The sequence below is a fragment of the Rhinichthys klamathensis genome, unplaced genomic scaffold, assembly GCF_029890125.1.
Source record: "Rhinichthys klamathensis goyatoka isolate OS25496 unplaced genomic scaffold, OSU_Roscu_1.1 h1tg000378l_1, whole genome shotgun sequence".
Taxonomy (NCBI): domain Eukaryota; kingdom Metazoa; phylum Chordata; class Actinopteri; order Cypriniformes; family Leuciscidae; genus Rhinichthys; species Rhinichthys klamathensis.
The window spans coordinates 596,802-608,939 of NW_026606885.1; the positions used below are offsets into that span (position 1 = coordinate 596,802).

The 12,138-nt window shown below is 38.9% G+C and overlaps 1 protein-coding gene and 1 non-coding gene across 3 annotated transcripts; both read right to left on the reverse strand.

The window, feature by feature from the left end:
• Positions 1 to 400: 400 nt before the first annotated feature.
• On the reverse strand, positions 401 to 474 carry trnat-agu (transfer RNA threonine (anticodon AGU)). Its single transcript has one exon. It is a non-coding gene; the product is annotated as a tRNA-Thr (tRNA).
• Positions 475 to 4,404: 3,930 nt separating this feature from the next.
• gpatch1 (G patch domain containing 1) lies at positions 4,405 to 11,888 on the reverse strand. 2 transcript variants are annotated; one of them, XM_056233797.1, is made up of 19 exons: positions 11,778 to 11,888; positions 11,488 to 11,622; positions 11,321 to 11,406; positions 11,051 to 11,214; positions 10,871 to 10,968; positions 10,674 to 10,729; positions 9,868 to 10,116; positions 9,609 to 9,759; positions 9,342 to 9,421; positions 9,047 to 9,251; positions 7,164 to 7,547; positions 6,894 to 7,072; positions 6,624 to 6,751; positions 5,870 to 6,179; positions 5,470 to 5,749; positions 5,238 to 5,372; positions 4,918 to 5,012; positions 4,693 to 4,826; positions 4,405 to 4,567 (listed from the first exon to the last, which is right to left on the reverse strand). In XM_056233797.1, exons 1-19 carry the CDS (start codon positions 11,845 to 11,847, stop codon positions 4,540 to 4,542), a joined length of 2,967 nt encoding a protein of 988 aa, XP_056089772.1. In that variant the 5' UTR covers positions 11,848 to 11,888; the 3' UTR covers positions 4,405 to 4,539. The 2 variants fall into 2 exon arrangements, with proteins under 2 accessions (XP_056089772.1, XP_056089771.1); XM_056233796.1 differs by having other exon boundaries at positions 4,406 to 4,567; positions 4,693 to 4,829.
• Between the last annotated feature and the right edge of the window lie 250 nt (positions 11,889 to 12,138).

Here is a 12,138-nt window from a genome sequence, read left to right on the forward strand (position 1 = left end):
TCATGTACACTGACATTTTTCCTGAAATTTGCCTTGGTTTGTTTTCATGGTTTTTCTGGAGGAGACTCACTCACCAGCTGTGGTCTGTGGCAGTGAAAGCCTGCACTCTCGTGGACGGAGGGATGCATCGTTGCAAAGCATGGCGTGCGCACCATTTTATTATTTACATGCTGCAGAACAATACCACATCGTATAAGAGCCATTTTAAATATTTCTGCACAGATTGATTTCAAAATACAAAAGATTTTGCTCTGCTTCTGCAACGTACATACGACTTGAATGTTTTGCCATATATTTACAGTTTCATTAGTCTATTTTAAATGTATTGTTTTATAGCATATGTTATTGTTTTATACAGTATTTTGTACCTGAATGTAGCGTTATGCATGCATGGTACAAAAGGCACCGCTGGGATTCGAACCCAGGATCTCCTGTTTACTAGACAGGCGCTTTAACCAACTAAGCCACGGCGCCGCTATGTGATTGGTTGCTCCTTGAGGGATCTATACTGCGATATACACACACTGCGTGTCTATAATTACGAGGATATTCAACGTGCGAGCATGCATGCAGAAGCGATTAGATTTCCATATTATGGGCCTCAATCCCCAGTGAGGGATTGATATTTAATATTTTGGTGTACTAGGGTAAACATGAACAATTTAGTCTACGCCACCCAACAAGTCAATCCCTGAATACTAATGTAATTTCAAATCATTAACTAACGTGCTAGTATTCATTAAGTCTGGGTTAGTCAATGTTTCTAGGTTGGCAATGTTTAATCTATTAATCATTCTTTTTTGGGTTTTCTATTTATTAAAAAAACAATGACAAATCAATCTATCAATTTTCAAAGTGACACCAAAAACTACAAATGTCTATATAAGCATCAGATACGGTCAGGAATTTACGTCAATTTTAAAATAATTTTTATGTTAATTATTGCTTCATTAAAACCATCATTGATTTAATCTGAGTCATTTCCAGAAGTGGTCCAGATCATACAGGCAGCCGGGTTACCACCAGTTATGGCAGTTATGGTGAACATGAATCGGCCCAGTGCTTTACAGCCGTAACAAAAATGCATGTGCCAGAGCGAGCTGCGGGCCACACTCGGCCCGGTTAACACACGCCGTTGCCGAGTCTGAGCCGCAGGCGCCGCGGGGCAGCCGAGCTCGGGCCGATTATACATGCTATCTGGGTAGATGTGTCAAAGTCAGCTGCTGATTTAGTAGAATGAACATTAAAATGACATGAAACTACCCTATAACCAGTAGATGACTGCAGAGAACCACTTATTAGCTCATTAGCCATTTCCACGCCCTTTTCTTTTCAGCTGTTTTCCTTTTGGATTTATTAGAAAATTACTAATAACAATTTTTATATATATATATATATATATTAATAATATTTATTTTAAAGTCCCCATGAATTCAAAATTGACCATACTTACTTTGTTTGCCTAAATTGATCGTTTGGCTTCGTAATCTTTAATCAAAATCTGAAATTTCCCCTCCCCTCTGCGTTGGAGGACCTTGCCTGATGACGTAGGTTTCACGGTTTGGGTGTCTGTCATCAGGCAAGGTCCTCCAACGCAGAGGGGAGGGGAAATTTCAGATTTTGATTAAAGATTACGAAGCCAAAAAAAAAAAAAAAGTTTGAAAAAAACACAAGTTTTTAAAAAGTAAATTTTTATTTGTGCTTATAATGTTTAAGTCTTTTAATTGTCAGCTGATAAAACCTGTGCTTCAAGGACCATATAACATCTAAGGCTAAATGTAGCTCTTTACTGGCTGAGTTAGATGGGTCCCCTGGGTCTTGGGGGATTTGTATATCACAGTATACTACAAAAAACTAGACTAAACCACTGATTTCAACCACCATTTTAAAAATCTGTTGCGGTCTGTGGAGTCTAATTTGCCTAATCTTCATGGTACTTTAGGCCGCGGTTAAAACGCAGAAAGCAACAGGTCTGGGGAAAAAAGTTCCTGGGACAAATTGTTTCAGGTAATTTAGGTGGAAATCAAGTAAGAGAACTAAAGATCCGCTATTGCGTCTGTTGTAAAAGAAATCGACAGCGCATTCATTTTAAAAGACGAACAGAGAACTGCTATCAAGGCATTTGTCAATTGGAAAGATGTGTTTGCCGTCCTTACTACGGGATTCAGCAAAAGTTTATTTTATCAGCTGGCTCCGATGGACGCAATGAAAACCCTGCGGTCGTTGTGGTTTCTCCTTTGGTCGCACTCATGGAGGACCAAGTAAAAGAAGCAACACTCATTATTTTACTACTTCTTCCAGCGTGTGTGCAGTTGAGTTCTGTTGAAACTATGCTATGCAACTATGTAGCTGACTTACTGCGTTGCTCGCATTGGTTGTAGGTCTATCCAATTGAGTGCAGAGTTGTTGTTTTTCCTGGTTCGGTTAAGACACGTCTCATAATCAAAGCCCTATGGAGCAGTATCAGACTCACATTCTGACTAGACGCAGGCAGGCTAATGCTTGGCATGAAGGGGTTGAATAATTTTGAGACTTCAGAAGTCATTAAAAGTTGCATTTTCAGTTGAATTTGGGCAAACCACTTGAAACATTAGTTGTAGTGAGCTATTTTAATTACTTTTGTTTGATTTGTTTATTGCAAACAGCTGAAAGTCTGAACATGTTGCCAATTGCCTGATTTGCAATTGGGTTGAATACTTTCAGTTACAATTGTATATTTAGTGCTTGACAATATTTTTTGCTCACTGGCCACTGTGGCTAATGGTTTTCTAAAGTTACTATCCACTCAGCATTTTCACTGGCCACAATTTTGACATCAATACCATGGTGGAAAATGTGCCATTTAGATATTTTTAATATCTCATAATTTGGCAGCCGGTATATTAGGCTGCTGTCACTTTAAGACCTGATGCATAGATCCATTACACTTAAAACATAACTGACATAACTAAATATTCAACAAGGCAGGCAATTTGACATTATTTTGTATGTATTGGACTGTTTAAGCACTATAAGTAGCAAAAAACAACTCAATTTAGGTGTGAGCATAAAATCTACGGGAATTAGTAAAATTATGCACAATCCCAAGCTGAAATTTAAGCCCTGTTACACCAACAATATTAATCCGGAGCAAATTAAACAAGTGCTTGAGGGGAGGCGTGTTTGTGTCAACTCGCTGTCGGAGAGATCATGAGAGAGCGAGAAAGCACAGCTGTTATTGTGTAACTATTCTGCGGAAAATGAGTATTTGAAGCATTTCAAATATACCAGTATCAATATATATATCGAAAAATCTATAATTTGGACAACACTACATTGCACTTAGTATATTATTTCAGATGCCTTTCTAAAAAACTAAAATAAATTTTTGGCCAACATAAAATTCAAACCTGCCAAAGTGGCTAGTAAGAGTGACTACGTTACACGTCACCGCTAGCCTGACTTCGTCATACTCATATTCTAGTCAGAATGTGAGTCTGATACTGCTCCATAGGTCTTTGATTATGAGGCGTGTCTTAACCGAACCAGGAAAGAAGAAAAAAAAACTCTGCACTCAATTGACTTTAAGCACAGCTGCACTACTTCCTGAACTTAAGCCAGCTCCTTTATTTCCTGTCTTACATTATTGGACACACTGATTAATTCAGGTGTGCCTGACCTCAGTAGTCATAGCAACAATAATCAGACACACCTGGATTAATCAGTGTGTCCAATAATGTAAGACAGGAAATAAAGGAGCTGGCTTAAGTTCAGGAAGTAGTGCAGCTGTGCATAAAGTCAATTGGATAGACCTACAACCAATCAGAGCAATGCAGTAAGTGGTTTTTTTTTTTATGAGCTACGCAAAGTTGTCAACAGAACTCAACTGCACACGCTGGAAGAAATAGTAAAATAATGAAACATAAGACAAACCAACATTAGTCAAAATCCCTAGTTAAAATATTAACTAAATGAACAAATTAGCCTACACAAAATATTAAACTAATTAAATGTACAGCAGACTAGCATTTTTATTTACAAGGTAAAAGGGACCCTTATGTGTAAACAAGCAAATGTGACAGAAAAAACCTGCCTTCACATGCACTCATAAATGGATGTTTAACAGTGGAAAAAAAGACAAGAACAATTCTTAAAGTTAAAGGCACAAAACACTTCATGTAAACTCATGTCTCAAAAAGCTCATAAGAAGGTAAAGTTCTGCTCCACAGTTGATTGCAGGTTTTAAGTTTCACCTGAGTCTTCCCATCTGAGCTTTCCTCCTTTGGTTCGTTCATTCATTCATCGTAATTGCTTTTATACATGAATCTTAACAGAATATGGTCAAATTACTGTTGCATTACAACAAGGTTAATGTAGTTTGATCACATTGTGTTTGTGTTTGTGACATTTCATTACAATAATTACTTTTTTAAATATTTCTTTTATTAAAAATATCTGCAATCATAACATTAGGTACACTTATGTAAATAAATGCACGCACGCGCACACACACTATTATCTTGACGTTCCCGTAAGACAACTTCCTCACTCTCAATTCTTCTATCTCTTGTTCTTGATGTTTTTTAACCTAAGCCAGAGAGAGAGAAAAATCCTCTTTCAAGCCGTTAAATTAAAAATAATGTATACAAAGATACATTAACATTTAAAAGACCCATTATAAAATCCTATATGATTGGAAATATGAGCTCTGACCTCTGAAGCAGTTCAGTAGTAGACACAACTCTATTTTCATCTTCACTGTTAGAGTCAGTGTCGTCTGAGCTGCTATTGGACTCCTCCACCCTCTTCTTCTGTTTCCCTTTATGCTTATGTTTCTTGTTCTTTTTCTTCTGAGAAAAGATAGAGAAACAATGTCATTTCTAGTTTTGCAAAGAAGTCTGGCACTCAGACTGAATAAATCTGTTCCAGAAAAACTACCTTTTTCTCTTTCTTGTGTTTCTTGGCTCTGTGTTTCTCTTTCTCTTTTTTCTTCTGTTTCTTTAGCTGCGGTGAGCGTGCAGGTGGCACAAGCCCTGATGAAGAGAGGAACGATGTAAAACTTGATGTTTTGGAATGAAAAAGTAATAAAGCTAAAATTACTGCACCTGTATATTACCATATATCACCAAGTATCAGATAATATATATATTCTTGTAAAGAAACTATGTCTTGTGAGTTTGAGCTTTATTTTATATTATTATTATTATTTAATGAAATAAGTAAGTATTATTGCTTCAACAGTGGTTACAGTGACTGACCAGGGGGTGGCAGTCTGGGGCCAAACTCCTCTTCATCCAGGCCTTGTGATTTAGCAGGAGCATTATCGGAGGACTGAGTATTTTGTGCTGCAGTTTCAGCAGATGGCATGCTCTGGACTGTAAGATGCTTCAAATCTGAGGGGGAGAGAAAAATAAAGTCAATAAATGATTATGACAATGACATCTGAATCATTGAAAAAGGTTTTTATGAAACTTCTCATATAAAGCATACCCGACACATTGCTGTGGTCGGGAACAAGAGTGATCAGAGCTGAGATAAGAGGGTTCACTGTCCCTGCACCGCTTTGGATTGGTTCAGATGTTGAAAGAGCCACCTCGTCCTCTTCCTCGCTACAATCTTCAGATGACGATGAGCTCTTCTCATCTGACGAGCTGGCAAAGATGGCTTTAAAGAGATCCATTGGAGGCCTTACCTCTTCTTCATCCTCTTCCTTCTCCTCCTCTTCAGTCTTTTGTTCAATCTGCTGCTCATCGGACAGTGCCACTTTTACCTGCACAGAAATGTGATCATTACATTGGGGTTTTGCTGTATATAGTACTAATTTAAAAAATACTTTAGCTTCAAGTTAGGTGAAAACTTTCTGAATTTATTCTTCAGGGGTGAAAAATACCTCTGGAGTGACAGAAGCATGTGGAGATTCTGTCTGGGTCTTGACCCCAGCTTCATTTTGCTGGGCCGCTGAAACCTCACTGCGAGTTTCACTGAGGAATGCACTGAGTGGGTCTTTAGTTTCAGATACCTGCCCTGGTACATCCCACCTGGATCTCTTATTTGAGACTTCTGGAGTCAAACAGGTAAGGGTTGTGCTGGAGCTGGGAGTTTTGGGAGCACTCGGGGCCTCCCTGCTGTCCGTTATGGTCAGGAAGTTAAAGACTGAGTACTTATCTCTCTTTATTTTAGGCATTCCCACTATACTAGACCTGCAAAACAGACAAAAGATAAATGAAAGAGAAATTTGTTACAAACCTTTCCTAATGCTAAAGCAATAATAATAATAATAATAAATTAAAACTTAAATGTAATAATTTTAGTTACATTTGTATCTAAATTTAAAGGTTGGTGGAAAAAACCTTCCATAAAAAAAAGTTGAATTGCACTAATAAAAAAAACAGACATTGCAATAACAGTAATTTAATTTGAGGCTGCAATTTAACGATTGTAAAATAAAAAATTATATATATATATATATATATATATATATAAAATAATAATAATAATATATATATTATTATTATTATTATTTTTTAAATTAGGGAAATTCAAGAGGTTTTTTGCATTAAAGACCTTTGTCCTTAATTTACTCCAATAGTAAAGGACTGTCTTCAGATGCAGCATATGATTTAATCCACAAGTCTGCATCTTACCCTGGATAAGGGTTTGGAACATTGAATCTTTTACACAATAGTTTATCAGGGTGCCACTCAAATGTTTCTCTGGTCAGTTTCCCAAACATCTTCATCTTCACAGCGGCCTGCTTGTCATCAACATCATTCTAAAGAGAGTGAATATTAAAGTACCATTATAATAAAATCAAGTTGCTTAACAGTGGACAATACTGGAAATATAAGCACCTTTTTAGTTCCATTTTAACCAAACGAATTTCCTGAACTAATGTCAAAGGTGAAGCTCCTAACCTCTTGATCCCGTGTGACCTCCACATTGTCTGTGTCGTCCTCTTGTTTGCTACGTGTGAAGCGTGAGGAGAGAGAAGAGTTGCTGGGCTTATAGAGTAATGCAGCGCGTACAAATTCGTCCCTTTCTCTCCCTCTCTCCCACTCCGTCATGGAGGTGTCCAGACTCGAGTCCAGGGCATCTACAAATAGTGTGGAAATCAGGTATTTAGCTAAACATAGATTAGGAAAATCCAGGATAAATCAGACCAAACATAAAAAGTTAAAATTCACCTTTATTGCCCCGTTTGAGTTTGTTGATGTACAGATCGTAGCGGGCCTGCTTCTGAGGATTGTTTGAAAATGGTTTAAAGGTTTTGCTAGCATCTGCAGTGGGAGCAGACCAGGCATTCAAAGCCATCTGGGTCTCAGAGGATGCCTGAGGTTGGATTGGAGAGGTCATGCTCTGAGTGTGGGAATCAGGCTGTGGGGCGTTTGACTTGAAACGGCTGGACAGGGCCTGCAGAGCGGCGGCTTTAGCCGAAGCCACCACGGCAGCTCGATCCGCAGCTGAGGAAAGGTTTCCCGCTGGCTTATTCCGCCCCTCGGCCGCTCTGCGGAACTCATTCAGACGCTCTCTGTCCTTACTGTCAAGCAACTCAAACACAGAACTAGGGCCTATAGAACATAAACAAATGTTTGGGTTATAAATTGTATTATAAAGGAGTAATAAACTGCATTTTTTCATCTTACAATGTTCTTTGAGGTCCACTTATAATGTTAGCAAGTTTTTTTTACATCAAGTTTAGAAGTAATAGGCTATTTTCTATCATGTTTTTGCACACTGCTATGATTGGCTAACAGTTTTGCATTTTACAATAATTTTCAACATCCCCACCCTTACCATGAGGATTTTTTTTAGTTGAAAACTTACGATGTTCGCCATACATGTTTAAAAACCTACACCTCAAATACGAAGGATACTCCAGGATGGTAATTAATCATCTATATTTATTCCTTATGTATTTGTGAGGTATTGTTTATATATGCATATTACATATTCTTTGTAAGTCTTGGTTGTGGCAAATAAAGTTTAACTACTTGGAATTATCACAGTTATAGTTGACAAAGGATGACTTATGGTGTTTCGTGTAAACGAATTATGAATGAATGTACCATTGTTTGTCGCATTGTCATTATTGTATTCATTGTTAATAATTTTCAGTAAAGGGAGTACATATCAAATAATCTGTAACAGACAAAGGAATGGTAAAAACACTGTTACTCACACTTGTGTATTGTGAGTGACATTACTGTTGGATCCAAAATATAGTCAGCACTGCATCATCTTTTATTTTTAGTTTATTTTTTGAAAAGCCTGTCAAAATGTCTTGTTAAAAAACTAATCTGCAGTAAAATAAAGCGAAGAATCGAACAGTGTCTTACTGACGCGATCTGGAGCATGAGTGAATTGATGGTCGGGGCTAAAGAGGCAATGATCTAGAAGTAGGCGTTGACCATCTGCAGTGGCGGGTTTTTTTTGCACTGTAACGTCATACTGAGACAAAATCCAAAACAAGTTGTTTTGGGAGCTTGGTTTCAATAAACGCTGTTTTTGGACTTACAAGGAAGTTATGAGATCTGAGACGTACAGGATAATAAAGCTACACATACAATAATGTAATTATTAATCCAGTGACAGTAACAATCTGGTTGACGCATAGTAGGTAGTGGTATTGCTCCTTAATGTTTGTTGCCACACGTCATTCAATGGAAAAAAAGGTGACTGCAGTGTAGCAGCTACTGCCCCACAAAATTATGTCAGAAGAGATGACAGATGAAAGCAAGAAGTACGGACTAACAGTAGGTTCTTTTTTTGTATGTATTTGTAAAGTTACGCTTACAAACTCTCTCCACCTCCCTACACTCAGATTTTGAGTGATTCTTTAGCCAAAAAAAGAGAAAACACAAAATAAATTTAAAGATAAATTTGACTGATAGCATTATTTTTTTTAAAGTTTCTATAGATATCGTGATCATATCATTATTGTGAATTGTTTTTGTTCAATTGTGTAATGAAAATGTGACAGCTCTGATCTGAATCTACCTGCAATCACAAATCTACAATTCAAATCACTCTAAAAACAACCACAACACATACACAGAGACATCCTTACCCTCTAGAGGCGTTTCTCCCAGCATGTCACGTCTCTGACCAGAGTCTAAATTGTGACGACTCTGCTGTGGTGCATCCTGTGATAGGTGTCCACGTGAAGCCTGCAGTGCCTGGGCAACAATAGGACTGACGGAGGATGGATCAACCACAGGACGAAAGTAATGTACAGGCCGATAATCACGGGGCAGATCAGGGGGAGGATAGACCTAGAACCAAAACCAGTGAGCCTAATTTAACAGCACAACTTTTTCACACCAAATAAAGTAATAAACGAACTGCCTAGTGCTGTACATTACAGTTTTAATTTCTGCGGCTTGGGAGGCCAATGTAAACCCCTCCAGAATCCTGCCCGAATACGTCACGTCTCTTTTTGAGTCTGGAACAAAAAAATATATATATTTGTCATAGAGGAGCCATCTTTCCTGCTAAGCCTACATTATCACATAAAACAGTATGGTCACATTACAAAAGACACTCAAATAGGACCCAGTTCTGACATCCTGATGCAGCATAAATGCATCATGACATTATGAGGACACAGCCAAGGACTTCATGTCACCAACCGTTCTTCTTCCTGGTATACTGCTGGGGAGCAGTCCATCCATAGAGCCCATCCCCTGGCTCTTCTCCTCCCAGCACAGCATCATAGTTGGACATGGAGTCCTTATGATAAATATCGGTATCTTCCTCCTCCATTGCACCAACTCCAAAAGCCTACTCACATATACACTGGTGTCAGCATGTTTCTTCTAATGGGTGTGTTTTAGTTTTAGTAGCAAATTTTGTTTTCTAGGCCATTACTGATCAGCACGTTGGCGTTACCTGTCCTCCAATCCCACCCCTGCGTTGCTGTCCAGACTTCTTTTTGTCTCCAAATAAGCTGGTTGCTCTATCAGAGTGAAGCGTGAAGAGGTTTATATGTCCTGATCCTGATCCACCCTCCAAGGCCTGTAGAGGGTTCAGCCCTCGGTAACCCAGACCATGGGAGTCCACTTTAGGGGTGAAGTCCACTGGGATCACATCTTTGGGGGCAAAGGTCACATTCTCTGGAGCAAATTCATCGTCATCCTCCTGAACAAAAATAAAAAGTTTTTCAGTATGACTAAATTCTGTCCATTCTTCACATAGTAATCACATGGGCTGCATCTGAATATGCATACTCATATGTGAAACGAGTAGTATGTCCGAATTCACAGTATTCATAAAACAGTAGGCAAAAAGTACCCAGATGACTTAGATTCTGAGGGGCACATCTGATGGACACTTTACAATCCAACGAGCCCACTGGAGAGATTTGTGAAAAGCAGTGAAGCAAAGCAACTGACCCTGGTAGGTCACATGACTATGACAACATGATGAATGTAGTACTTCCAGACTACAATCATACTATAACATCCTTTTTATAATAATATAATAATAATAATAATTCATTACATTTATATAGCGCTTTTCTAGGCACTCAAAGCGCTTCACATGGAAGGGGGAATCTCCTCAACCAGTTTTTACTGGTTGCGAAGTAAGTACTTATTCAAAAGGAGTACCTACTCAGAGAGTATGCAATTTTGGATGCAGCCATTGTAAATTTCAAATTAATCTGATCAGAAACCCAAACATTAAACAATATCCACCTCAGACTCCTCAGATCCATTGGGCGGCAAAACACAGCCATAAACTCTAACCGCATCTGAAAGATGAGAAAGAGCAAAGCTAAGCTTCTTGAAATGTTAACATTGTGCTCAGCACATCATATCATCCTTACCAGACCTAAAACCTAAAAATGGCACTTCAGCTAAAACAAAACATCTGTGATATCTTCTCTCATCACCAGTCTTTTGCTTGGGTTGCTTTCTCTTCACTCTTGGTCCGACTCCCTGGCCATCTTTCCAGCCCATTTTTCTCAGCAGCTCCACACCAATAGATGACCTAGCAATCACACAATGCCATGTAATAAGTTTAGCTTTCAGTTACATTATAGTTAGCACATATCAGTTAGAGTGATGCTTACCGTGCAGGGGCGATAAGCTCTTCCAGCAGTCCAGTGTCTCCAGGTATCAGAGCAGCAATAGAACTGACGGCTCGTGCTTTGTCTTTTAACTGATCCTTCCTCTCCGATGCAAAATCATCTGTAGTGACAATCTCTCTTGGGGCAATACCATGCTCACCAAAATCCTTTTACAAAACATTATGTATTAGAAAAAAATTACACGCCAAGGAGTTTACAAGTATCAAGGCACAGTAGTGTAGACGTGTGAGAACCAAGGATTCACACACTAACCTCCTCATCCATAAAGTCCTCTGGTCTAGCATTCTGTCTCCCTGCCTTTTGCTGTCGAGTTGATAGAAATGTTGATGGTGCCCAGCCTAAAGGACAAAGGAGATTAGTTAAACTACAAGACCCGGTTAACAGAAAGCATTACTGCACTGAGCAAGGTTGGCATTGACCTTCTTTGGTGCCCACTGTGTTAAAGTAACCAGCGGAGAAGCCACCAGTAAAAGCTCCGTGAAATCTCTTGTAGCGGCCCTTCTCATCTTTAACCGTCTGCTCGTGCACGGGGACAGGCTTTCTGCTGGGTTCATCTGAAATACACATATACGAACAACGTTGAATTCATAACTAGGAACGTGTGAAATTTCTGCGCCAGCTGTTTTCATTAAATATTCACAGCTCTTATGCATCAAAAACCTACACATTCAAACAAATAACAACTACAGTGTACATGTAACGTTAGTACCTTCTTCCAGAGGCTCTAAAGGAGTTCCGTAAGACACGAAATCCTCATCGCTATCTTCATCGGACGCCATGTTTACAATAAGTACGGTGGCCGCGTGAGCTCTTGCTTTGTCCGATTCATAAACCAATCGTTCTTTTGACTCGGATCATTCCAACGAATCACTTCAGCGGGATCGTCCACAAGACCGAAAGTGCATGAAGTATATGGAAGTGTGCCATTTGGGACTGGGCCAATGATTCGGTCCGAGCGGTTCTCGAGTCAACTCACCAACATAAACGATTCATAATGGTTCCGATTGTCAGATTGATTCATTCATTCATAATAAGGGAATTTAAAGTGATAAAATGATCGACAGGTGGTG